Source organism: Microtus pennsylvanicus, chromosome 4, assembly GCF_037038515.1.
Source record: "Microtus pennsylvanicus isolate mMicPen1 chromosome 4, mMicPen1.hap1, whole genome shotgun sequence".
Lineage (NCBI taxonomy): Eukaryota > Metazoa > Chordata > Mammalia > Rodentia > Cricetidae > Microtus > Microtus pennsylvanicus.
Genome location: NC_134582.1, coordinates 18,508,781 through 18,536,707, shown reverse-complemented (window position 1 = coordinate 18,536,707; position 27,927 = coordinate 18,508,781). Strand labels below are relative to the sequence as shown.

General features: G+C 39.4%; 1 protein-coding gene across 1 annotated transcript; it reads right to left on the bottom strand.

Moving 5' to 3' along the window:
* Positions 1-338: 338 nt before the first annotated feature.
* Positions 339-27,779, bottom strand: Cep76 (centrosomal protein 76). The gene is made up of 12 exons (XM_075968415.1): positions 27,541-27,779; positions 26,647-26,802; positions 24,032-24,104; positions 23,106-23,330; positions 19,683-19,868; positions 17,501-17,598; positions 13,747-13,875; positions 11,502-11,690; positions 7,758-7,924; positions 6,235-6,568; positions 1,857-2,074; positions 339-1,555 (listed from the first exon to the last, which is right to left on the bottom strand). Exons 1-12 carry the CDS (start codon positions 27,601-27,603, stop codon positions 1,417-1,419), a joined length of 1,977 nt encoding a protein of 658 aa, XP_075824530.1. The 5' UTR covers positions 27,604-27,779; the 3' UTR covers positions 339-1,416.
* Between the last annotated feature and the right edge of the window lie 148 nt (positions 27,780-27,927).

Here is a 27,927-nt window from a genome sequence, read left to right as displayed (position 1 = left end):
GCTTTATAGTCCCAGCTGGCCCTGAATTCACAGAGATTTGCCTGCCTCTGCCTCCCAAGTGCTGGCCTTAAAGGTGCTCCATCACTGCCTGGCACAATATCTTTAGATTTTAATTTCAAGTAATTTCAACAAGTTTTAGACCAGTGAGGTGGCTCAGCAGGTAGAGGCACTTACTTGCTGCCATGTCTGATGACCTGAGTCCACTCTCCAGCATGGAAGACAGCACCTACTCCTGAAAGTTCTGATTTCACCTATTCTGACACCATATCACACATACATACACACACACACAAACACACAAAGTCAATGTAAAAAAAAGTCAAATATCCAAAAACAAGTAAATAAATAAAGTTATTTTATTTGCAATAGTAGGTAATGAAAAGAATAAATAATTTGGATAGTGAACTAGCACACACTTACATCTTAAGACAACCAATGGGTAAAGCAACTAAACTAAGAAACTGCACACAGAGTCAGGCAAATCTCTGTGAGTTCCAGGCCAGCAAAGGCTACATAGTGAAATACTGTGGGTATAGCTCAGTGGTAGTGTTGGCCTGGCATGCAGGAAGCCCTGTGTTTCTAGTATCACAAAAACAAAACACAGAAGAATGGACAGTCAAACTTGACAAATTCATCATTAGCTCCTTAGAGAAAGTCAAATCACTTTGTAGCTAGGAAGTGTAATAAGTATTTTCTAAAGTGCTCAATTCATTTTAATAACATCAGTAAATTATTTACACTCCCACATACTCATGTGAGACTTGTTATTAATATTTATGCTTTTGATACTACATTTTTTTTTGAGATAGGTTTTCACTGTATAGCCCTGCCTGGCCTGGAACTTGCTATGTAGACCAGGCTGGCCTCTCGTGGGATTAAAAGCCTGTGCCACCATACTTGGCCCTTTTTCCTATTCTTACATCAAAGTCTTCAAAAAATTTCTGGAAAGCCTCAAATATATCCCTAATGTCATGAGTAAACCACAAAAATACTAATTCAGCAAAATATATTTTCATCTATGTAATAAATAAGCTATTACGAAGTTAACTTTTCCTAATTTGTGTAAAATAATCTTTCATTTATGAAAAATAATGACCATTTGATTTAACTATGGCTTAAATCACTAGACAAATCTCTTTACTTATTAATGTAAACATCTTATATTCACAGTCAAACTGAGTCCCTTAAAAGAAAGTATCGTTTATTATTATACACTTAATTTATACTAAATTCAATACAAATATTTTATACTTAATTTTTAAATACACACATGATATTTTAAAACGTTACCAGTCAGATCTATACAAAACATTGACATCAAAAGCTAGAGGCTGAATTTAAATTAAGAAGCCTTCACACAGCTAGTCATATACCATTCTAATAAAACACAGGAGTAATTCTTAGGAAATGTTAGTCCTATAATACTGAGCGATATTTACAAGCAAACATGATCCAAACAGCACATGCAGATTCAGGGTAGGTAAACACTCGAACACGAACTGCCAGTCGCACCTGATCACCACGACAACAGATTATTTCTTCACAAAAAGGAGACCTATATAAAAAGAAAATGTGTTTAAAGAGAAAGTCACTGTAGACACTCCCATGTATGTATGCCGACACTCTTAGCAATGATCAGAATAATTGCCTTTCTAGATTCCTTTTGTTTGTTTTTGTTTTCCAAGGCAGGGTTTCTCTGTGTAGCTCTGGCTGTCCTGGAGCTCACTTTGTAGACCAGGCTGGCCTAGAACTCACAGAGATCTACCTGCCTTTGTCTCCTGAGAGCTTAAGTGATTAAAGGAATGTACCCAGCTGAATTCATAAATTTCTTCATTATGAATCCATAAAAGCCTTACCGAAGACAAGTGGCGAATGCACGCCTTGCGTTTCTATACACAAAATGTATTGGAAACCCTTTAAATGTGTGGCCATCAGGTACAGCCCTCCTGATAGCATCTTGAAATTCTTCATTGCCTGCAGATATGCTTGTCGTTCGCTCAAATTCATATGACGCCAAAGCTGGTGATAAAAGATAGGAAAGCTGATCCTCCCAAACAGTAGTGAGACCAAGATCCTGTAACAATTAAAATAGTGAAAAATATTAGCATCTTAATATCCAATTACAGAAAAATGTACTTTCTACTGCTTTGTTTTTCCCCAAACTTTTTCTCTGTGTAGCCCTGGTTGCTCTAGAAATCACTTTGTAGACCAGGTTGGCCTCAAATTCATCTCCCAAACACTTAGGATTGCAGGCATGTGCCAACTCAAGATGAGTCTGTGTGTGTGTGTGAGAATCTGACTTTGTAGCACTAGCTAGCCTTCAAAGATGTCCTCCAACTTACAATGATTCTCCTGCTCATGCCTCCTGAGTGCTGGGATTGCAGATATTTGTGTTTGTTTTCAGATAAATTCTCGCCATGTAGTCCTGACTGGCCTGGAACTCAGAGATTTGCCTGGTTCTGCCTCCCAAGCTTTCAGGTTTTCTTTTTAAAGAAAGGGTTTCTTCTACATAGCCCTTGCTGTCCCAGAATTCGCTAAGTAGACCAGGCTGGCCTCCAGAGATCTGCCCACCTCAGTCTCCCAAGTGCTAGGATTAAAGGTGTGTGTCATCATGCCCAGCTGAAGAGAATTCTTTTGCATTTTACATTTTAAAAATTGTTTTTAATTAAGCTATATATTCTTCTCCATTCCCCTCCATTCTTCTTCCCTGCCCTTCTACACTCTCCCATGATCCCATGCTCCCAATTTACTTAGGATTTTTCTTTTACTTGTCTTTTTCTACTTCCTATGTAGACTGGATCAATGTATGTCTCTCTTAGGGATCTCTTTGTTGTCAAGGTTCTCTGGGATAACACTGCTTTCATTGTGCTCCATAAATTTGGGTATTTCGTGTGGTCATTTTTTCTGAATTTTAGGAAGTCTTTAATTATTTCCTTTATTTCTTCCTTGACCCATTGGTGATTCAGGTGAACACTGTTTAATTTCCATATGTTTGTGGGCTTTCTGAAATTAGTGTTGCTATTGAATTCTAAGTCATGGTGATCCAAAAAGATACATGGGGTTATTTCAATTTTTTGTATTGCGAAGTTTTTTTAAGGTATCAAAATTTCTCAGTTTACTATTAATTATTCTAGGAATGAACTAATAAAAATAAGAGGACGTTATTATGTTCTGTTTCTTAGGAATAACTAAAAATCATTCAATACAATGATTTATCTAGCATGTATAAAGTTCAAAACTACAAAACAAATACCAATTAGACAGAATACACATAATCATCCTAATATAGAAGACATGTCAATAAACTTTGAAATTATATTTTATTTAAATTGCTTGGTAAGGCTTGGAGCCCTGGGTTCAACTGCTAGAACTACATAAAACTAGGTTTGAAGGTGCACACTTGTAATCTCAATACATAAGAGGTGGATGCAGGAGGATCAGTTACAGAGAAAGTTTGAGGCCAGCCTAGGGTATAAAAAACTATTCTGTCCCCCTTACCCCTCAAAAAGTTTAGTAAGACAATCTGCATAAATTCACCTACGATAGGGGACAAAGTCAATAAATCAATTGAATAAATGACCCTCAAGTATTTCCTGAACAGTGATCCTAAAAGGCACTATCTTTTACACTATAAGAGATTAAAAGGTAAAGACAAGGCTGGAAAGTTGGCTCAACAGTTAAGAGCACTTGTTGCTCTTACAGAGATCCATTCCCAGCACCCACATGGCAGCTCACAATCATCTGTAACTCCAGTTCCAAGGGATCACAGCCCTTTCTGAAAGTCGTGGATACTAGGCATGCAGGCAAATACTCATACACAAAAAATAAGAAGTAAATCTAAAAAAAAATTTTAAAAAGGTAAAGACAATATGCTACCTACCAGCTGACAGAAAACTTAAAACACACATTTCTATGAATGCTCAAGACAATTATGATTTCATCTGTAAACACAGTGAACTACTGATATACAAACTAAGAAAAACCTTTAGATACAAATATCAAAAACGTCTTACAATTCTAAATGTTTTCATTCTGTGATTACTGACCATGACAGTTTCCTGTCATCCACTCAGGGTTCTAGCTGTTGTAAAGGAGTCTCAAAGGCCTGAATCAACTTAACCCTTTCCCTACACAGTCCCCTAATGGGTTACAGGTGCTACTGACTTTAGCTAATGACACGGAATTCAGCTACAAGTCAATGGGAAATGATACCCCCATTCTGACCTTAACTTATATTTCCCTGATTACTAACAGGTGCAGATTAGCTATGTCAGTTCTCATACATAATACCAGAACACCACGGTGAAACCACAGGACTGTGTTGAAAACAAGCTTATAGTACAATACAATATTGTCCTCATCTGTTCAATTACTAGGCAACGTGAGAGAAGGAGAAAACAAGGAGGGACTTTCATCTGAGCTGTGTAATTAAGGAGTCTCCCCATCAATTCCATGCTGGAAACAGTGAATGCTTTATGAGCTGATGAGCCAGGAGTATGCTAGGCCAAGGCTATCAGTAATTGGGAGTCCAGGAATATAATAAACCAGTTTGCCTCTGACAGCTTTAGGAAAATAAGGAAAGTTTCTCCAAGAACAGGATTCTAAAAACACCGAAGGTACATTAGAAATACATCTTTTCTAGAAATTTTAGATTTCAGTCCCTTGTTGACTGTGAGTCATAAACAACTTACTACTCTAAGGCTTTGGTCTCCTAACAGTTTCTTTTAATAAATGTCCAAGTGTCAAGTTTGGGCAGTGTAGGTGTGTACGCACATGTGTGCGTGTGCTAACAAACACTCTACCATTGGACTACAACGCCTAGTTTAAGGTAAATTCTTAAAATATGTTAATCTCACTAGTGGTGGTGCACTAGGAGGAAGAGGTGGGCTCTCTGGGTTCAAGGACAGTTTGGTCTACAGGATGAGTTCCAGGCCAGTCAGAGCAAGAAAGTGACATTCTGTCTCAAAATAAATTAATTAATTAATTTTAAAAAACATAAACATGCTAATTTTATCCTTTTAATCAGTGCCATCTTGTCTTTAACGCCCTTTTAAAGGATATCTACATGGCTAATAAACAAGACATATGATCCTATTATTAAAGGAATACAAATTAAAGCTAGAATGAGGATATAACAACCCACGTGGAAGACAGTAAACAAGAACAGAGCTGAAGAGGTCACTCAGTAGTTATAAGTATTTGTGGTTCTTCTGGAAGACCGAGTTTCAATTCCTAGAGTTCATGTGGCAGTTTATAGCCCCCTGTTAACTCTGATGGGAATCCGATGCCTTCTTTTGATCGCTGCGCACACCTCTGGTGTACATACATACATACATACATGCAGACAAAAACTGTCACATAAAATATATAAACCTTAAAAAGAAAAAAGCCTAGGGGTGGGGACAAAAGGAAATTAACAAAACTTTTTAAAAATGTATTGGTTAACTGAAGAAACTATTTCACAAAGAGGAAATCCAAACAGTGACATTCAACTACAGTCTGACTGAAGAATGTGAACAAATCTCTAATTCTTCAATCTAGGAGGAAGTGATAACTTTGAAGGTTTGGTAGATTTGTCGGATTCCCGAGAAATGGAGTGATAGACTGTGAGCCCCTGGACATGGGTTCTAGGATCTGAACCGGAGTCCTCTGGAACAGCAAGAAATGTTCTTAGCTACTACCCTATCTTTCCATTTGGAAATTTTTAAGTCTCACAACTATGTCCCATAGTTTCCACCACAATAATTTTCATAAAAACAGTACTAGAATAATGAGTGACTACTGGTATTGAACACACTTAAGGAAAAAAAAGTTGGGATAGATGGCTCAGTGGTTAAGAGGACTTATTACTCTTGCAGAAGACCAAGTCCAATTCCCAGTAACCACATGGCAGGTTGTAATTGTCCATAAATCCAGTCCCACGGGCTCTAGAAAGTCGCTTTGGACTGGGCACCAGAAATGCAAGTGCCACACATACATACCTACAAGCAAAATACTCATATACATAAAACAATAATTCTAGCCAGGCATGGTGGCACACATCTTTAATCCCAGCATCCAGGAGGCAGAGGCAGGTGGATCTCTGTGAGTTTGAGGCCAGCCTGGTCTACAGATCAAGTTCAAAGACAGACAATGCTACACAGAAAAACCCTGTCTTGAACCCCTTCCCCCCCAAAAAATTAGAAAAAAATGTAAAAACAAAAGCATGAAGCTACAACTAATTTTGTTGGTCACCTTTCTGTGTTCTGACACTAGAAGTCTCAGCTGCATTTCGATTTCATTGCTTGTGACTGAGGCATCAATTGTGGATGCGCACAGAGGTGGGAAGGGAGGGAGAGACGTGGTAGCCCCTGGAGCACACACAGACTTAATTGCTTCTTCACTCATGGGTTTCCACTTGGACTCATCATTCAAATCAAATATGCAGGTCTCTACTGCATCCGAGGGTTGACAGTTCCCCAGGAACATCTGATGATTGAAAACACAACCAATTGTTCGATAGGGGTACAATGGTTTGGGCTGTTCAGCAAGTGGAGGTCCATCAGGATTAGCAGGCTTGTGGATGTACCTAAAAGACATCATAATTTTATACGATGAGAATTTTAAAACTACAAAGGCAATTATCATACTAAGCCACACACACACACACACACACACACACACACACAAAAGTACGCTGTAATTACTTGCCAAGACTCACACTTGGCCTATGCTTTTGCTCTCTGCATCATCACAATCTGATGACTCGGAGTGCTTACTCACTTGCTCATACTTGCACATGAAGAGGCCAGAGGCTGATATTGCACAGGTGTCTCTATAGCTATCTACTTTTTTTCCTTGTTTTTAAAGATGGGGTCTTTCCTTGAACCCAGAGCTCAGCTCTAGGTTGACTAGATGGTCTCTGCATGCCTAGGATCCTTCTGGCTCCCCACCCAACATCTGGGGATTACAGCACATGTCCACACTCGGGTTTTACGTGAGTTCTGAAGGTCTGAACTCATGCCTGCATAGCAAGCACTCCACTGACTTCTCTCCCCAGCCCAGTTACTCCACCTTATCTGCATGGTAACACCTTTAGAAAACCAACATTATGGATCTCTGAGTTCGAGGCCAGTCTGGTCTACAGAGGGAGTTCCACAATAACCAAGGCTACACAGAGAAACCCTGTCTCAAAATAAACAAACAAACAGATGAAAAAAAAAAGGAAGTTTATCCTAGAGATCATCATAATTAAAATAATTTAACTATATATTACTAGGTGTGACTATCCAATATATATTTCCTAATATCATAATAAAAAATATTTTAGAAGTACATAATATTTTCTTAAAGGTCATTTACTTAGTTACATTAAGTAAAAAAGTCTGTAAATTTAGAGTACCAGCCAAACAAACAAGACTTATATAATTTCAAGATGGCTCAGTAGATAGATGCTTGCTGCCAAGCCTCTTGTCCTGAGTTTGAGCTTCAGGACCCACATGGTAGAAGAAATCAGTTCTGCACATTGTCTTCTGACCCCCAACACTTTGAATCAATAAACAAAACAAATAAATGTAAGGCCTCGGGTTTGATCCCCAGCCCAATTACACCTGTGTTTCCTTTAGTGTTTAAGAGCTTCACTGTTACCATGTATGATGTCGATGTGTGAATACACACATGCGTTGGCAACACAAGTGGAGCCAGAGGACGACCGTCTGGACTCAACTCACTGCTCCTAGACGTGCATTTGACTATCGCTGTAAACTTAGTTGACTAACCTGTGCCCTGTTAAACTCTCCCAAAACGTGATGGTCCCATCAGTCCCACAAGTCATAACCCATGCGTGCGGTGCCCCCTTAGCCTTGGTCCCCACACAGACAAAAGCCTCCAGTCCATATCCAAGAAGAAGGCTGCACAGCAGGTTGGCGTGGTCTTCACAATCACCCTAGAAGGTAAAGTCAAGTAAGATTAGTATGTATCCACAGCTGCATTAAATAACTAAAAACAACAATAAAAAGTTTCAAGTTTAACTATTAGTCAAATGTTAATCTGAAGCAAGGAGAAAATATGCTAATGTGAAAAGATTCTAAATTACAAGGAACATTTAAAAGATAAATGGCATGAATAAGCAAGCTAAAAAATATTTCAGGAGGAAAGGTAAATAAACAAAAAATGCTCAAATTAAGCAAATGAACTTGAACAGTACATGTATATGATTTTAGGCTGGGAAAATGCTTAGAAGAACAAGTAACGATAAAATGTTTATTATTAGGATAAAAAAGACAAAATTTTATCTATATATCTATATACTTACAAATTATGAAAAAATAATATATACAATGAATAAATATAAAAGATGATAAATTGGGAATAAATTATTATTTGCATCTTTAATGACATGGTGATAATACAATCTCTGAGCTCCAAGACAGCCAGGGTTACACAGAGAAACCCTGCCTCAAAAAAACCAAAATAAAGAGCCCTGGTGTCCACTCTACCTTGCTCGCTAGAGCTGATTGCCATGGCCCTGGCCACTGAGGGCAGGCACTATCTGGATGCCATGCACAGGACAGCTCTACTTTTGGCATACGCTCCCAAAGACACATGAATAGCTCCAGAAAACGGCACCAGAAAAGCGGAAGCAACAATTTTGCACAACAGGCTTTAGTCTGAAGTTTGAACTGTGCAATACTAGCGGATCCTAACCATGCATGCATTCATTTCCTTCTGCTCTGGACTGTGGATATGATATAAGCTTTAAGTTCTTGTTGCCTTGACTTCCCTGCTATGACGGACTGTAACCTTTCTCCCCAACTTGCTTTCTGTCAGGGTATTTTAGCACAGTAACAGAAATAAAACTAAAAGGGGTGATTAACTTGCTTTACAAAACAACTACTCATTTAAATAAAAATGTTAAACGTACATTATTCCTATTGCACTAGAAATTTTCTAAGTTTAAATATGTAAGAAGAAGCTTTAGAAACTACAGCTTGGCAATAAACATTGTCTTGAATAAATAATGTGTTTTCCAACTATTTTAAAGATGCAACCTATTCTAGGGGGCGGGGGGGAGCATTTTTGAGGCAGAGTTTCTTTGTGTAGCCTTGGCTATCCTAGGACTAGCTCTGTAGACCAGGTTGGCCTTGAACTCACAGAGATCCACCCCCCTGCAACCGCCTCTTGAGCACTGGGACTAAAGAAGTTTGTCACCATCTTCTCCAATACAACCTATTTTTAAGTACAGTCAAGTTCTTTGAGTTTTAAGTTGTGGCAAGTAATTCTACTTATAAACAACTATGGTTGAAGGCTAAAGATAGTGGGGTAGCTAATCCCATTTTGGATCTTAGCTGTTGTATATTTAGTTGATTAGAACAACTGTCATTACTGGATTTAGGGCACAACAAATTTTCATATGTAAGTTGGATTTTTTTGTTTGTTTTGTTTTTTGCTTTTCAAGACAGGGTCTCTCTACATAGTCCTGGCTATCCTGGAATTCACTGTGTAGACTAAGCTGGCTTCGAACTCATAGCAATCCACCTGTCTCAGCCTCTTAAGTGCTGGTATGAGCCATCACCATCTGGCTTTGTAAGTCGGATTTTAATTCTATTTGGTGACTTTCATAAAACACATTTTACAAGAATTAGTTTGGGTTAATCAAAGGACCATGGTAGCAGGAAGGAAATTTACCAACTCTAAGAAGTATAACTTAGTCAAACTTTTGTTAATTACTTGATTTTTATGACTGCTGGGTCCCTCAGGAACCTAAGAAAGGTATCTTAAGCTATCTGGTATGCACCTGATAACTTCTCCTTTTACATCATTATGTGAATTTTAACAGATTTGACAATGATTTAATAAGTATAGTCTCATTAAATCTACCTCAAATAATTACAAAGCCAGGAGCAAACCTTTCATGTTTATGGGATGGAAAAATCCATCTAAGCTTTTTTTTAGTTCTTTTGTTACGAAGCTACATGAACCGAGTAAACATTAGTACATAAAATTCACTTGACACTTTTAGTTAAAGTTTAAATTTTTATGAGTTGCAATTGAGTTCTTTTTTTCCCCAGATACATACCCAAAATCTAAGTCCTTCATTTGGAAGCCTTTAGAAATAAGGTGGGTAGAAAGCATTCATTAGCTGGGTTCTTGTTTTGGGGGTTTGGCAGTAAGGCACATACATGCCTTTAGTCCCAGTACTCGGGGGTAGAGGCAGGTGGATCTCCGTAAGTCCAAAGCTAGCCTGGTCTACAGAGCTAGTTCCAGGACAGTTAGGACTACATAGAGAAACCGTGTCTCAAAAACATTACAAAATAAAAAGGAAACCAAGAAAAACAAAAAAACGAACCTTTCCAACTGACAGGTCAACCTCTTACTGAAATGTTTCCTCTGCAGTATGAACTGTCCTTGGTGACTGTACACTCTGTTTACACGACCACCAACAAAATGACTACAAAACAGCAGCAGGGGAAGAAACTTGTCTGTTTCGGTTTCACTGACAGTAAATGGTAAAAGCAGTCTTACTTGCTCACTATATTAGTAACATTTTTAGAGTTTAGAAGATTAGGAATCATCCCATACTCTAAGTTAAATTACTGAAACCATTAAAAGTATATTTTCAGGAGCTGGAGAGATGGTTCAGCAGTTAAGAGCCCTGGCTGCTAATCCAGAGAACTTCGGTTCTCTAATGTCACTTCCAGGGGATCTGATGCCCCCTTCTGGCCTCTGTAAGTACTACATATGTGCCACGCACAGAAAAACATGCAGGACGCCAGGCAGTGGTAGTGCATGCCTTTAATTCCAGCACTCGGGAGGCAGAGGCAGGCGGATCTCTGTGAGTTCTAGGCCAGCCTGGTCTACAAGAGCTAGTGCCAGAACAGGCTCCAAAGCTACAGAAAAACCCTGTCTCGAAAAACTAAAAAAAAAAAAAAAAAAAAAAAAAAAAAAAAAATGCAGGCAATCACCAATACATAGTGAAGAAAAATGAATACCATGAAATCCAAGAATTTATCTCATAATTATTGTTTATAGATTTTTGTTCCTTTATTTTTTTGTTTTTTGAGACAGGGTATCTCTGTATAGTCCTGGCTGTTCTGGAACTCTGTAGGTCTGAGACTCTATCTTAAAGGAATAACATTCTATTAAATATAAAATTTCACCGGGTGGCAGTGGCACATGCCTTTAACCGCAGCACTCGGGAAACAGAGGCAGGCGGATTGCTGTGAGTTCGAGACCAGCATGGACTACAAGAGCTAGTTCCAGGACAGGTTCCAAAGCTACAGAGAAACACTGTCTCAAAAAACAAAAAACAAATAAATAAATAAATAATAACAAATGGAATTTCATACAAAAATAAAGATGGTAGGCTTTAAGTGCTGACATGTAAATGTTACAGATAATAGTGGTAAGATTTGACTTGTTCAAGTTGGTAATATGTATGTTTTCAAGTAAATTATAAGCATGCTATAAATCAAAAATACTTATGATAATGGATATTGCTATTTGTTATGTGTATATGATACCTTGTTCCTACAGAGAAAAGCCAGCAGAGTGCACCACTGCTCCTGTTTGCCACCTCCTCCAATAACAGGGGCTCGTTCATAACCAAGAACATTGACAAATCGTGCTGCTTGCCTCGGAGTATCCAGAAGCCGTCCCGCTCGAAGTGGTTTAACATAGGAACAGACTGGTCTATTTATCCCATTTTCATCCTGGAGGAAGAAGGGGAAAATATTATCTGCAACAAGTTAGTCATCCCAAGAGTCACATCTTTCTATTACACTGTAGATAATTCCGGGCACCATTTATTGAGTGTATAACTTGCATCTAGTACTAGACTACCAAGAGTTAACCTCATTTAAATTCTTATAAAGTGTATTTATACTCATTTCATAAATGAAACAAACTATAGCCATTATACAATGGACCCAGGTTTTGTTTTGTTTTGTAAGACAAGAGTGTAGCCCTAGCTATCTTGGAACTCGCTCTGTAGATCGGGCTGGCCTCGAACTCAGAGATCACTTGCCTTTGCCACCTGAGTGTTGGGATCAAAGGTGTGCCCTGAAGCCAGGGTTTTTAAGGTCTAAGCTGTCTGACTCCAAAGCTTGTGCTACTCAAGAACTGCTCTGAAAAAGGGTCGGCAGGCAACTAAGGGAAGGAAAGGGTTCTAAATCAAGGATGAAGTAATCTTTCATATTAACACACACAACTTTATACCCAGGCAAAATATTAAAATATTTTTGACTGATTGACGATAATCAACTGAAAGTAGAATTTGAAAAACATTTTAGGAAAATACAATATATTCTAAACACAGGATGCATTTATGATTTTATATTTTATTTTATTTTTGAGACAGGGTCTCATCATGTACAGCCTTGGCTGGCCTTGAACTCACCTCCCTGCATCTGCCTCTCAAGCGTCAAGTAGAGGTGTGAGCTACCATGCCCCGAAGGGGATGCATGTTAACAATTATGCTGAATAACTACTAAGAATGCAAAGCTGTCTGACAATTGCCTACCACCATATTTTTAGAATTGGTACTAACAAAGCCTACATTTTTCTTAACACTGTGATTACTAATATAGCAAAGTGAAGGAGCCACTTGTGATTAAATTTTGGAAATGATATAAGATGCTCTGACAGGATAAAACCTAACTCAGGCAATAGAAACACTGCTGCTCAATTTTTAGAAACGCTGATGCACTTCTACATAGCACCTGCCCAATACAATCCCATACCTTAGCAAGGACAATACTATGTAAAGTTAGAAGCAATTTTTCTCCTTCACGCCAATGCTAATTTAGGACTCTTATCTAGAAATATCAAGCTCCCTATCTAGAAATGAAGCTATCTGTAGTCTGTTCCAATGATTAGGGAATGTAATGTACATGATTGCTATCATCTGAAACACTTATATCAAAATAATCTAACACTGCACAGAAACGACATAAACTATTTGATCTGTTCCTTGGAAGTTATACGTATATACTAAGTAGAAACTATACTTTAGACTAGTAAAATGGAGCATGTAATATTTCTTGAATGGGCAGCCACTGTTCCAGTGTGCCACCTGACTGCAAAGGTAAACAACTGATATCCCTTAGTGTATTGTTGCTAAGACACAACAGGGCAGCTCAGCTGTACTAATGGCACTTTCAACCTAACAAGTTCATAAACGTGAACCTGCGCTGTGAGCCAAGGTGCATCTGCAGCTGAAATTGTGCAGTTAACACTGGTTTGGAAATATTGGTTATACACAATTAATGCACTTAGTATTGTTTTTAAAATATTATTTTTACTACTGTGTGTATGTAATGTGTGTGACCATGTGCACAGGTCAGAGAACAACTCTGTGGCGCTGGTCTTCCTTTTTACCTTTATTTTCATATGAATTCTGGATTAAACTCAGGCTGCCAGTTTGCACAGCAAGTGCTTACTCACCGAGCCATCTTGATGGCATTTAGTACTGTTTTTCACTTTGTTTTGTAAAAACTAAGAAACACAATGTACATCTAGAGCCCTTGTTCTGTCTTAGGGCTATATTTGGATATAAGCCATAAAGTATCCAAATTTTTAATCAATATTAAGTATCATAAAAAGGTATATTTCAAGTAAAAAAATGTATTATGCCATTGACGTAGCCAATAAAAGATAACTATTTTAGAAATCAACATTCATCTGGGGAATGTAAATAAGTATTTTTCAAATGCAAATTAGATATTTACATCAAACACAAGCATGAAACTTTTCTAACAATTTACAAACCTGTGCAAAAATCTTTACCAGCCGTGAATTATGTGAGGGTCGAATTTGCAAATACTCTCTCCACCACTGCTTAGCATACACCAGAAATAATCGTTCTTTCTCTGCAGTTTTCTGACGTTCTAAGGCAAGCTTGATTAAAAAAAAAAAATTAAATTTTTATAAAATTTCCCAAATTACTAAAACAATCTACTGTTCTCCATTCCTGCTACCATATATGAAACTGAACTATCATTGACTTATTTGCAAACAAATCAACATTTCCTAGATTTTAGAAGCACTTCAATTATTCATACAATACTCTCTAAGTGGCCCTTTCCTGCACAGAACGCATTTTTTTTTTTGTTTTTTTTTTGTTTTTCGAGACAGGGTTTCTCTGTGGTTTTGGAGCCTGTCCTGGAACTAGCTCTTGCAGACCAGGCTGGTCTCAAACTCACAGAGATCCGCCTGCCTCTGCCTCCCGAGTGCTGGGATTAAAGGCGTGTGCCACCACCGCCCGGCTCATATTTTTAAATAATAAAGCAGGTCAATCACCTTCTACCATACTGAAAACTACCTGCCTGAGTATTCTGACTCTAGCCTGGTCTCATTTTCTCTTTCCCATCCTTACAAGCCTTTGCTCAAGGCTGTTGCTCCCACTATCTGGAACATATAGACCCAACTTTGGAATTACTAATACTAATTAATGTTTCTTGCAGTTCAGATATCACTCTAGCACAGTCCTAAATTGGCCTCCAGTAACTATTCTAACACATATTACCCTGCAGTAATTTTTCCATTTAGCACTTTCTGTTTCTGGCATTTTGTTTACTCACTATCTCCAGACTCCTAAATATAAGATGTTGTAAATATACAATTCATAAACCCCTGGGTTCAATTCCCAGCTCAAAAACAACAACAAACTTAGAAACTAGACCCTCCTGTTTCAAAACAGCAACAACAAAAAATCCCAACAAAATAAATTGTAATTAAAGTAATTATTTGAGCCAGGTGATGGTGACATGCACCTTTAATTCCAGCACTTGAGAGGCAGAGGCAGAGGCAGAGGCAGGGGGATAGATCTGAGTTCAAGAACAGCCTGGCCTACAGAGTGCATTCCAGGACAGCCAGGGGTACACAGAGAAATCCACTCTTAAAAAAATAAAATAATTTGTTTATATATTATATAGTTTTATAAATAATATATACACACATACATGATAATAAAAATTTAAAGGGCTATGGCTATAATTCAGTGGGAGAGTGCTTGTCTACCATGCATAGGGCCCTCAATTCAATCTCTAGGATAGCAAATAGGTAAATTACATTTCTTAAAGTAAAAGAGCAATAAAATTAAGAAATTAAAAGACTAACAAATAACAAGACTCTGTTGCCTAGCATGTTGCAAGGCCCTGGGGTTTGATGCCCAGTATAGAGGGGATGGGTGGAAGAAAGGAAGGGAAAAGGAGAGGGAGAAAGTCTAGACCATCCAAGACTAAAGTACTGAAGAGTATAAAGTATACTCTTTACTAAAGTACTAAAGTACTAAAGTTAAGGAGAATTATTCCACAAGACAGCAGAGAGCCACAGCTGCAACCGAAACCCAACGAAACAGAAATCCAACTCAAGGGACTGAGAAAACTGTTGATCTTACAAAACCCAGGAAGTAACTATTGAGACCTGACAGTGGAGTTAGGAGAGTATCGGGGCTGTGCAGCCTCGCCTCTGATCAGCGTATGTATGAATGACTGTCCAACGGGTCTCTGCACAAAGCAAAGCCCACGGAGGCCATCTCTCGCTGGGCAAAGACCAGTGGACTGTGGGGCAGCTCAGGACACTGCTGGATTCACACGGCTTGCAGGCTCTTTTCTCTTTCATTGTGTTGTTGATTCTTTTGGCAGTTTTCAGTTTCACTCTGTCAGTCACACATGGGACAGCTGTAATTTTCCCTGATAACTCCATTCTTTCTCAAATGTTCCCCTAAGATTCAGCAGAGGGTTAATGCTTCTAAAATTCTGGTATGGGAGGTCCTTCTGTCTATGTGTTACTTTTATTGGTTAATGAATAAAGAAACTATCTTGGCCTGTGATAGGGCAAAAGACCAGAGCTAGGCAGGGAAAACTAAAGTGAATACTGGGAGAAAGGAGGCGGGGTCAGAGAGATGCCATGGAGCTGCAGCCAGAATTAGACATGCTGGAACTTTGCCAGTAAGCCATTGCCATGTCGCAATACACAGATTAATGGAGATGGGTTAATTAATATGTAAGAGTTAGCCAATAAGAAGCTAGAGCTAATGGGCCAAGCAGTGATTTAAATAACATGTTTTCTGTGTGATTATTTTAGGGCTGAACAGCCAGGGACAAATAAGCGGCCCCTCCAACAAAATTCGTTATATTGAATTACTAACTGCAATTCCTACCCCAGAGAACTTTTCTGACTCAATAGAGAAAAAAAATGCAATCAAAATATAGGATGACTATATCCACATTAACCATACACAGGAGAGAGAGAGAGAGAATAAAGTGGTGGAAGAAGAATAGTATGGCGGGATATGAAAGGAATGCCTTATCAAAGTCTGCCTCTTACAGAGACTGAGATAAATAGGACCCTCTTATAGGTCACGTAACTATATGTGCAATATATATATATATATATATTGATAGGATTTCTCTGTGTAGCCTTGGCTATCCTGGAACTTGAACTCAGAGCTCCACCTGTCTCTGCTTCTTGAGTGATGAGATTAAAGACATGCACTACCATGCACAATATAAAGTCATATCTCAGATAAGAAAACAATTGCTCGGATTCAAATATTGTTCTTCTTAGAGCAATGTACCCATGGCTCTAACCTTTTAACTCTGTAACTGAAGGAAGCTGTCAGCTGGCATAAGTGCTTCAAGAGCAGGATGTGCCTACTTCGAAATTAAGTTAAGTTTGCAAAAAGCTGAACTCTAAGTCTAGAATGAGATTATGCAGGGGATGAGAAAATGTGTTTGGGGAAGCATAAAGGGGAACAAGGGGGCTCTTATGATGACTACGATGTAATTCTTAGTAGTCAAAAATAGAAACTAATAATAAAACTGTTTATGTAAGCCTGGCAAAACAAGCTGTTAAAGTATAAATAAAAACAGCTCAAAGTTGTGCAGTCCATCTGGTGATCAAATTTTTCCTTGCACCCCTTCCCATATCAGGACCTGAACTTGAGCCAAGGCTGGATTCCAGCAGGAGAGAAAGTCTCCAAGCGTTCTACAGAGGATTATACAGAAACCAAGCTCTCTGGAAATGTCTATGAAATGAGCGAGGCTCAGCAGGCAAAGGTATCTACCCACAAAAGCCTAATAACCTCAGCTTGACGCCTGGGGTGCACATGGTGGAATGGCGGCACCCACGCCTGAAAGTTATACAATATAACTTTACACATATACCCACCCACTCCCAATGCACAGAAAACACAAGCAAATGCAATAAAACTTTTTAAAATACCGCCCCACGATGCTCCTCCTATGTCCTTCAACTTTGTGTCTCTCCCCCATCACACTTGAGGTCCTACAGTTTGATCAACCCGGGGCCTCGTATATACTTAGCAAACACTACTACTGCTTCACCAGTCCAAGCTTTAAAATTCTTTTCCCATCCCTTTCGGAAAAGTTTTAGTACAAATCTAAACAGGAATGATATATATATGTATATATATTTTTTTTCTAAAAAAAGAAATAGTTTTTAGAGTAAATATTTCCTACAACTAAAGCAAATGTACAAAGAAGAAAAACTGGCTTACCTGTGTGTTCACTACTTCTTGAGATAGTGTTTGGTTGAGTGGTGGGTACATTTCAAGTTTTATATTTAAAATTCCCACAGAAACTTTTGATTCTGTGCCTATAAATACAAATAAATATTTAAAATTCTACTTAAAAACTTTATTTAAAATATAGAACTTTCAAGACTATACCAAAATACTTTAGGAGTAAGGTGTTTTATCACCTAAGTAGAGAGGTAATACTCAACATTACACTTAATAGTCATATTAAAAATGAATCAAAATTCTTAAAATGATTTTTACTTTTTACTAAAGCACGTACTTTAACATTAAATATATTCTTAGCTTTCTAAAAGCACTTTAAGGAACTTTTCTGACCTCATAAATTTGGAATTCTTAAATTTATATCTTTAAGTACATAATTCTAACTTGACATTACATTAAGTACAAAACAAAAGCAATTGTTAAGAACCTGTTCTGTCTCAATGAAAATCAGAATGCATTCATACTTTTTATTATATACAGTAATTCCATCTATCATTTCTTATCACATCATGTTTTCAACCCATGATTTTATATATATATATATATATACATATATATATTCACACACATATATGACTATTTAGTATTTTTTAAGCAAATTGGCATATACTTATTCCCAGGTCATTGTTATGATTATCACATTAGGCCCATTTTTGTTGATTTTGAATTTTTTATTTTCCAGATATGAGTGTTTGCATGAATATCTATCTGTGCACCCTGTGCATCTTATGAATGCAGTGCCCTTGAAGGTCAGATCCCCAGGGACTGCAGTTAACTACAGTTAGTAGTGAGCCATTCTGTGGGTGCTATATATTGAATATGGGTCCTCTAGAAAAACAGTCAGTGCTCTCAACCACTGAGCCATCTCTCCAGGCCCAGGCCTATCTATTTTTGAAGACAAGAACTGGAAATCACTTATAAAAAATTTCATGTGTAAAGAGAACTTTAGGTCTTCTTATTTAAATACAGATATATTTTGAGTCTGACTTAAATTCCAAATTACTAAGGCCTTACTGACCAAATTTAGCTTTTCTTTTCTTTATATGAGTGCATACACATTATGTAAATGGCTTTGCCCACTCACATGTGTGGAGACCGGAGGCTGCAGCTGGGTCCCTTCTACTAAATTGCTCTCAGCCTTAGATTTTGAGACAAAGTCTCTCACTGAATCTGGAGCTCACCAATTAGCTGGACTGGCTGGGCAGTGAGCTCCCAGGATCTGCATGTCTTCGCTGTCATCAAGGGTTGGGGGTTACAGATGCATGTCACCATGCCCAGCCTTTTATGTGGGTGCTAGGGTACAAACTCACTTCTTCCACCTGTGCAGCATCTTACTCACTGAGCCATCACGCTAGCCCCACGTTCAACTTGTATGGATAACTTGTAACACCAATGCAATTCCACAATATGGTATAGATAAAACATTAGTAGGTCATTGTTAGCTCATAATATATGTTTTATGAGCTAACATATATTAAAAGTAGGCAGTAAGCAAAAGAAGGAAATAAGAAGATAATGTACAATCTCTACCTTGTATTATTCATTGTTACTGACAATGAACAAGTTATCACCTTTCAAATGTTACCTCTCCACTGTAAGGGACTAGAGGAACATCTACTCATTCATCAATGACCATTGATATGAAGGTGGCACGATGGTATAGCCAATAATCATAGCATGAGGCAGGCCAACTGTTCTATATAGGGAACTCAAGGACAACCTAGGATACACTGTGAGATTCCATCCACAAACAAAAACAAAATAACCTGTAACCTCCCCGCAAGAACCACTGTAGTGAGGGTGATGTACTGTACTCTGGGGCACAGACAAAAGAAGCTTATGCAAACATATTTATGTGTTTAAAAAAATCCTGTTTTTTTAACCTCATATTTATTTAACAAAAAAAAAAATGTTGAACCTCCAAAATTTCTATTCATTTTCCAATGGAAAAAAAAATTCCTTAGGATAAGCCAGACTGACTCTGAAGAACTATGGTGGCATTATTCTTCCTGATTATTTCCTAAGAAAACTCAGTACTGAAATTCTCATGAAGGCCTGTTTTAAGGTCTCCCTCCTGTAAAGCCCTTCACACGACATAAAATGTATTTACAGACAATCAGTATTTATAAAAAGGCGAGAGTGCAACTAATCATCATACCTACACCCATAAGTTCCACGGTCAGACTGGTCACTCCATTTTCTGAGCCCAAAACTGATCTCCATTCCAGAAAATAGGAAGCCACTAGCGTGGTCTCACCAAATATGTCCGTTTTGATCAGCACCATATGAATTGGATCACTTATCGATAACATTGTTGTTGAATCAGCCATTCTAGTTCCATCACCTAGCAACACAAACCAAAGAAAATATACACTATATTACATATTACTTAGGAACACAGAATCATTTCACAAGCTGAGGATGTAGCTAAGTGGTAGTGATTGCCTAGCATGCCCAAGGCCTTGAATTCCATACTCAGCACCAAGTGTACATGTGTGCACACAAGAGCACTCAGGTACTCACACACACACACACACACACACACACACACACACACACACACACACACACTTTTACTGAAAAGTATACCAAATAATCTTACATACAATGAAATAATTTGGTGATATCTCTGAAAGTATGCCAGGATCGGGGGAAAATACCATGCCATTTCTGTGACTGATGTTTGACAGGACTGACAGATTGGACGAGTTATTTAGAAGTTATTTAGTTATGTTACAGACAGTAGACAGTGCTTTCTGACCCATGAAAAGTCTATTCTTCAAAAGAATGTATTATATTATATGGTACTACAGAAGAAAAGGCCATCAGCTAAGTGAGGTGGCACACACCTTCATTCCCAGCACTCTGGAAGTAAAGGTGAGAGAATCTGTGAGTTCAAGACCAGCCAGTGCTACACAGTGAGATCCATCTCAAAAAAATACATACACACAGGGCTGGAGAGATGGCTCAGAGGTTAAGAGCACTGGCTGCTCTTCCAGAGGTCCTGAGTTCAATTCCCAGCAACCACATGGTGGCTCACGACCATCTAAAATGAAATCTGGCACCCTCTTCTGGTGCAGGCAGAATGTTGTATATATAATAAATAAATAAATCTTTAAAAAACAAAAAACAAAACAAACACATACACACCAAAAAGAGAAACCTAAAAATCCAGGGGACTGGGCAGATGGCTCAGTGGCTAAAAGCACTTGCTTTTGCAAAGGATGTTTGTTCAATTCTCAGTGCGGACATGGTAGCTATCAACTCTCTGCAGTTCCAGGGGATCTCATGTCCTCTCCTAGCATCTGTAGGCACTGCACATTGGGCACAAACATACATACATGCAGGCACAACAACTACACACATAAAAATAAGTATTAAAATAAACACATATGTCATCATTAATCCTCAAATTACTTCATTCTTCAACTCCAGAAATTACTACAGTATTTTCTATATAAATCTGAAAGAGGGCTGGAGAGATAGCTCAGAGGTTGAGAGCATTGCCTGCTCTTCCAAAGGTCCTGAGTTCAATTCCCAGCAGCCACATGGTGGCTCACAACCATCTGTAATGAAGGTCTGGTGCCCTCTTCTGGCCTGTAGGCATACACGCAGACAGAATATTGTATACATAATAAATAAATAATTGTTTAAAAAAAAAAAAAGATAAATCTGAAAGATCCAGGGTCCAAGGAGATAGCTCAAAGGTTCAAATATATACAGCACAACCAAGAGGACCAGAGCTCAGATCCTCAGAGCTCACACAAATGCCAGATGTTTGATGCCCCTACCTCTACCTCCCAAGTGCTGGGATTAAAGACATGTGCCACAACTGCCGAGCCCATTAACAATTTTCTTTTCTTTTTTTTCATTTTGGTTTTTCTAAACAGGATTTCTCTGTGTAACAGTCCTAGCTGTCCTAGAACTCACAGAGATCCACCTGCCTCAGACTTCTGAATTCTGGAATTAAAGGCATGGACCACCGCCACCCGGGGTTCATTAACATTTTAGAAAGTTTTGGTGAGTGTACGCGTGTGCGTGTGTGGGGTATGCTGTGCCACAGCACTTAAATAGAAGTCAAGAACAACTTGCAGGAGTGGTTCTCTCCTTCCACCAGGTGAATTTTGGAACCAAACTCAGACCATCAGGCTTGTACAGCAGGAGCTTTAGCTAAAACCATCTTCCCAGCCACCACCCCCATTAGCATTTTCTCTCTCTTTTCTAGTTTTTTTTTTTTTCAAGACAGTGTTTCTCTGTGTAGTCCTGGTTGTCCTTGGAACTCTAGACCAGGCTGACCTCTAACTCAAAGATCCACCTCCCTCCCAAAGGCTGGGTTTAAATGCTTGCCACTAGGCTGTCCTCCCTATAAGGGGCTGGAGAGATGGCTCAGTGGTTAAGAGCATTGCCTGCTCTTCCAAAGGTCCTGAGTTCAATTCCCAGCAACCACATGGTGGCTCACAACCATCTGTAAAGAGGTCTGGCGCCCTCCCTATAAAATGTGAATGGCCTACAGAGTGAGTTCTACTATAGCCAGGTCTACACAGAGAAATCCTACACTGAAAACAACAACAACAACAATTTTATAGGAAGAAATAAGAAAATCACAAAGGACTTGGCTATAGCTCAATTTGTAGAGTTCTTGACTATTATGGTTAAGGCCTTAGGTTTGTCTTCAGCATCACTGGGCAGACAGATAGCAGTGAGTTCAAGGCCAGCCTGGTCTACATACAAAGTGAGTTCCAAGACAGCAAGAATTGTCATACAGAGAAAACCTGTCTCAAAAAACCAAAAACTTTGAGGCATCTTTAAAAGGCATTATATTATTTATGTAGACTTCTGCAATTTTAATTGCTTTATGACTTTAGGTTGATGAGTAAAATATATCTAATACATTGATACATTGTATAAACTTTGACTTTTTTTTTAAAGACTTATTTGTTTACTATGTATACAGTGTCCTGCCTGCAGGCCAGAAGAGGGCACCAGATCTCATTACAGATGGTTGTGAGATACCATGTGGTTGCTGGAAACTGAATTCAGGACCTTTGGAAGAGCTGCAATGCTCTTAACCTCTGAGCCATCTCTCCAGTCCAACTTTGACTTTCTTTATGTTTTGTGTTTTTGAGACATGGTCTCACTATTGTAGCCCAGGCTGACCTCCAACTTGAAATCCTCCTGACTGAGCTTACCCTGCTGCTTAAAACTCCCAAGTGTTAGGAGATTATAAACATGAACTACCACAACCAGATTCAAACTTTAAATTACAAAACTAGTGTGGTGACACACACTTGCAAGTCCAGTACTTGAAGGTACAAAAGACTATGTACATGACAGATACGAGCAATTAACTTAAACCAAAAACTAGAGATACTTATCTATCATAATCAATCTCTCTTCTCCCCCACCCCACAAGGTCTGTCTCGCTATGGAACGCATTGATCTAACTGTCCCTGTGCTGAGAGCTGGGATTAAAAGTTGAGCCATCAGGCCGGGTTGACAATCTCTCTATAGCAGAAGCCGTTGCAGCTGTTCTGCAATAAAAAGCAAACAAATGTAGCTAGGTATCTTTACAGTTTCTTACCTAAACTTTCTCTGTGAACTTCAAGCAAAAAGCCATCATGGAAATCAGGTTCACAAGCACATGGAACAGGTTTTGAACGAAAGCGCTGGTTCCGATAATGTAAACATAAAGTAAAAGTTGAACAAACTTGTCCTGGTAAAGGCTCCGGTTCTTGCAGATGTTCCAAGAAAGCTTTTCCACCCAAAACCTGAAGGTAAAGATACCTCCGTGTTGGATCAATATTAGCTGCAAAGTGTAGCAACATATGAGGAAACTGCCAATAACTGAATGAACGTGATCAAGACATTAGAAACGCGTGACAGAAATAAAGACTTTGACATAAATAAACCGCCAAATTTACGATGTAGCAGAATCATTTGTGTTATGGTAAGGAGAAATCTATGATATTCTTTACTGAGTTTATAGTTTCGATATGACTGAGAGAATCAAAGCCAAGGTCAGGTGTATCTTTGCTTTTTAGCTGTTTATTAAGCATATAATCACCTCCACAAACTGAGATCATTATCAACTTTGTAACTGTATTTGTCAAATAATTATTTCACCACTAAAAAAGCAAGCACATATAGTTTTCATTCTTTGTTTTTGGGATAGGGTCTCTCTGTGTATCCCTGACTCTCCTGAAACTCACTATATACACCTGGCCTCAAACTCACAGATATCCACCTGCCTCTGCCTCCCAAATGCCGGAATTGGTATACTACCAGTTCTTATAAAATGTATCATTAAGACATAATAAATCAATGTTCCTTATTTTGGTTCAACAGTACTGTATATCATATACTTTATACAAAATGGTATCTAAGTTTTAGGTAAACTAAGTACTTCATTTTGAAAAGAAAAACTTGAAACCAAATGCCAAACACTACAGCATATCCATTACCAACCATAACCAAGTTTATGTTAAAAATATTTATGTATATACATACTTTTTTTTAATGTTGATTGCTTATCAAAAGCAACAGTTTGCTTTGGAGAAGAGAGTTCTTGATCAACACTCTCCTAGAAAAGCAAAGAAAAATACAAATTAGAAAATAAGAATTCTGGTTAAGAAGATGGCAGTGGAAGAACAAAACACCATAGGATCAGGCTCCTTCATAAAGAAGAGCAAGAGATTAGATCATACTGCCTCAAAAGTAAAATCATACAGATTGGAAACAAATCAAAGCCTTTTTTTCCTAGCTTAATTAAAATTAAAATAGCTGCATAAGGGGCTGGAGAGATGACTCAGAGGTTAAGAACACTGGCTGCCCGTCCAGAAGTCCTGAGTTCAATTTTCAGCAACCATATTTGGCTCTCAACCATCTATAATGTGATCTGGTGCTTTCTTCTGCAGAACACTGTATACATAATAAATAAATTTTAAAAAATAGCTGCATAAAAGAGATCTAAGTGGTAAAAGTCTAAAATGAAGGAATTCAATTGTCTTCATTTAAATCTTGCCATTCACAATTTTCTTTTAAAGAGTTTTTGTTGTTGTAGTTTTGCGAGTAGTTTTTTTCTTTATAGCTCTGGCTTTCCTGCGGGGTCTCTATGAAGATCAGACTGGCCTCCAACTGACAGAGATCTGTCCACCTCCTGAGTGATGGAGCTAATGAAGGTGTGCATCACCAAGCCTGGCCTTAAAAACAAACCGTTACCTTAAACAAGGCTAAACTTCCTTTAAACCCTATATAACATTTGGTTTCCAAGAACAGAGGCATGCACCATTTCTCCCAACACTTAGGAGACAGAGGTAAGTGGATCCCTGAGTTCAAGGCCAGCCTTGTCTACTTAGTAGGTTCCAGGACAGTCAGAGTTATATAGTGAGACAATGTCTCAAAAAAAAAAGGGGGGGGGGCTGGAGAGATGGCTCAGAGGTTAAGAGCATTGCCTGCTCTTCCAAAGGTACTGAGTTCAATGAGCTCAATTCCCAGCAACCACATGGTGGCTCACAACCATCTGTAATGGGGTCTGGTGCCCTCTTCTGGCCTGCAGGCATACACACAGACAGAATATTGAATATTGTATACATAATAAATAAATAAATATATTTTAAAAAAAAGAAAAAAATAATCCAAAAACATTCCACAAGGAATTGATTTTTTTTTAAAAAGTAGCATTCGGCCACCTGATGGCGGAACATACCTTTAATTCCAGGACTTGGAAGGCAGAGGCAGGCAGCTCTCCCTGTTCAAGGCCAGCCTGGTCTACAGAGCAAGTTCAAAGACAGCCAGAATTACAGAGAAACCTTGTCTTGAAAAACAAAACAAAAACAAACGAACAAAAATATAAAAAGTAACATTCGTGAAGCAGAGGCTGTTAATAGGTCAGTTTTTAGAACAAACCTCAAAACCCAAAAGATGACAGTGTATTAATGTACCCAATTCTCTCGGGTATGAGTCCATCCTATTTTTAATAGGATATTATTCCTGTATTGAGGCCACAGTTTCTCATTATTGCCTCATTTTCAAAATAAGGCCTACTTACTGAGTGCACCAGGATACATCCCACTACTGACCTACTTGTACGGAGATTTGAGGGGGTTATGTAGTCAGTTCTTTTCTTAAGGAATTTTCTAAGTGTATCTGTTTTAAAAACAGACCTAACTGAATAAATGACAGATCCACAGAGTAACAGGAGGAGTTTCTGCCACTTCAGAGAAAGGAAGATGTGTACTCCTCCCATCCCATCAGCACTATCTGCCAACTCATGGTGGGGCCCACTTAAAACCTTAGAAAAAAAGCTGGGCTGTCACGGCACATGCCTCTAATTCCAGCAATTAGGATCTGAGTTCAAGGCTAGCCTGGTCTACATAGCAAATTTCAGGATAGCTAGTGGTACACAAAGAAATCCTGGGGGCTGGAGAGATAGCTCAGAGGTTAAGAGCATTGCCTGCTCTTCCAGAGGTCCTGAGTTCAATTCCCAGCAACCACATGGTGGCTCACAACCATCTGTAATGGGGTCTGGTGCCCTCTTCTGGCCTTCGGGCATACACACAGACAGAATATTGTATACATAATAAATAAATAAATATTTAAAAAAAAAAAAAAGAAATCCTGCCCGGAAAAGAAAAAGCAACAACAAAACACCCAAAGAAAGAATATTACAGGAGCTGACTCAGTGGTTTGGAGCCCTGGTTGCTCTCACAGAAGACCTGGGTTCAATTCCTAACACCCGAGGGTGTTCACTCCATTTCTGTAAAGCCCTCTCAGACCACCGTGGACATCAGGCAGGCAAGTGGTACAGACTCACATGTGGGAAAAACAACCACACAAACAAGTCTTTTTAAAAAACTAAGAAAACTGGAAGGGTAGTGGTAGCGTATGCTCTTTATCCAGCACAAGGAGGCAGACGCCAGACTGGTCTACAGATCGAGTTCCAGGACAGCCAGGGCTACACAGATAAACCCTGGGACGAAAAACAAAAACAAAAAAACCCTGAGAAAAATGGCTATTACTAGACAGAATGAACTTACAGTACTTTTACAAAAGAAGAGCCCCAATTATGGGCCCTATAAGCAAATATTAATACTTTCAATGTGTTTGCCTAGAAAACTACTCACAGGCACAAAGTTAAGTTCTTTCATCACATCATCAATGATTCCTCGACGTCTAAGAGCTTTGATCAGATCTTCTGTTGATAAATGTTGTTGATCAGGTGCCAATTCTTCTCGTATAGTCTCGGCAAGAATTTCTCTGATTCTGCCATGGACATCCATCTGTGGAGAGGACACACATTACGATTTACAGCATTATAAAGCAGTTAAATACGCTTCTAGAGTTTGAGGCTTCTAAGACTACAGGCAAATGCCAATAAAAGCAAGCTTTTAAGATGTGCAACTTTTGAGCAAGATATTAGAAGCAATCTGAACCGGTTATAAACTAACTTTATTGCTGGTTGCCCACAAATAATTCAATGAAAACAAATCTTTAGAAAAGGAGTGGAGATTCAGAAGCAAAAGAACACAAACCTGGAAGGAGGCAGAACCGAAAGCGACCGCTTATTCAACTTGCAACTCTAAAGTTATTTGCCACTCTGTTTCCTTGCCTGGACGATGGAAAAGCAAGACTGTCTAGAGGATTCGACAAAAGAAGCTAGCGACTCGGCACACAGCCTGGCGCACGAACGCACCATAAAGAGGCTTTATTACTTCAGCTTACAGGCAGCCGCCGAGCGCCGCTGGCTGAAACTCGCGCTTCTTTCTCCACGTCTCCCAGCTTCGTCTCGCAGAGTGGGGGGTTCCTGCCTAAAACCCTGACTTCTCGCCTCTCCATGAATCTGAGGAAACCACCAGCGATCGCCTCCGTCCACAAGCCGGCTGCAGAGCCCTCAGCGCTCCCTGCGCGTCTCCCACCCGGCAGATGCTGGCCCGCCCCGGCCGGGTCCACTGCCCTAGCTCGGGTCCCCACCGAGAGCCCGGAACCGAGCTCGGGGCCGGTCCGCCCGCGCTCCTCACCTTGCTCAGCTGCTGGTGGATGAGCTGCTTCAGCTCCGAGGCTTTCTCCGGAGGCAGCGACATGCCGACTCTGGCGCCTCGCGGCCGCCTCAGACAATGCAAACGCGGAGCCCGTCGTCCCGAACACTCAGCATCAGTGGCGGGCGGAGCACAAAGCGGCGCGGCGGCGCGATCGCGTCAGACCGGGCAGGGCGGGAACCCGGCTGCCGCGGCGGCACAACGAACTGTTTTCAAACGGTGCGGACTGACAGACGCCGGGGCTGTCCTCCGAGCTGCCTGATCGCCGCCGTCCACCGCGCCACCGCCTCAGGGATTTCCCGCCCCCACGCGCGGTCCCCACATCCTCGTGTGTCGGTCCCCCACCTGCGGCCCGGGAAAGGCAGCCGG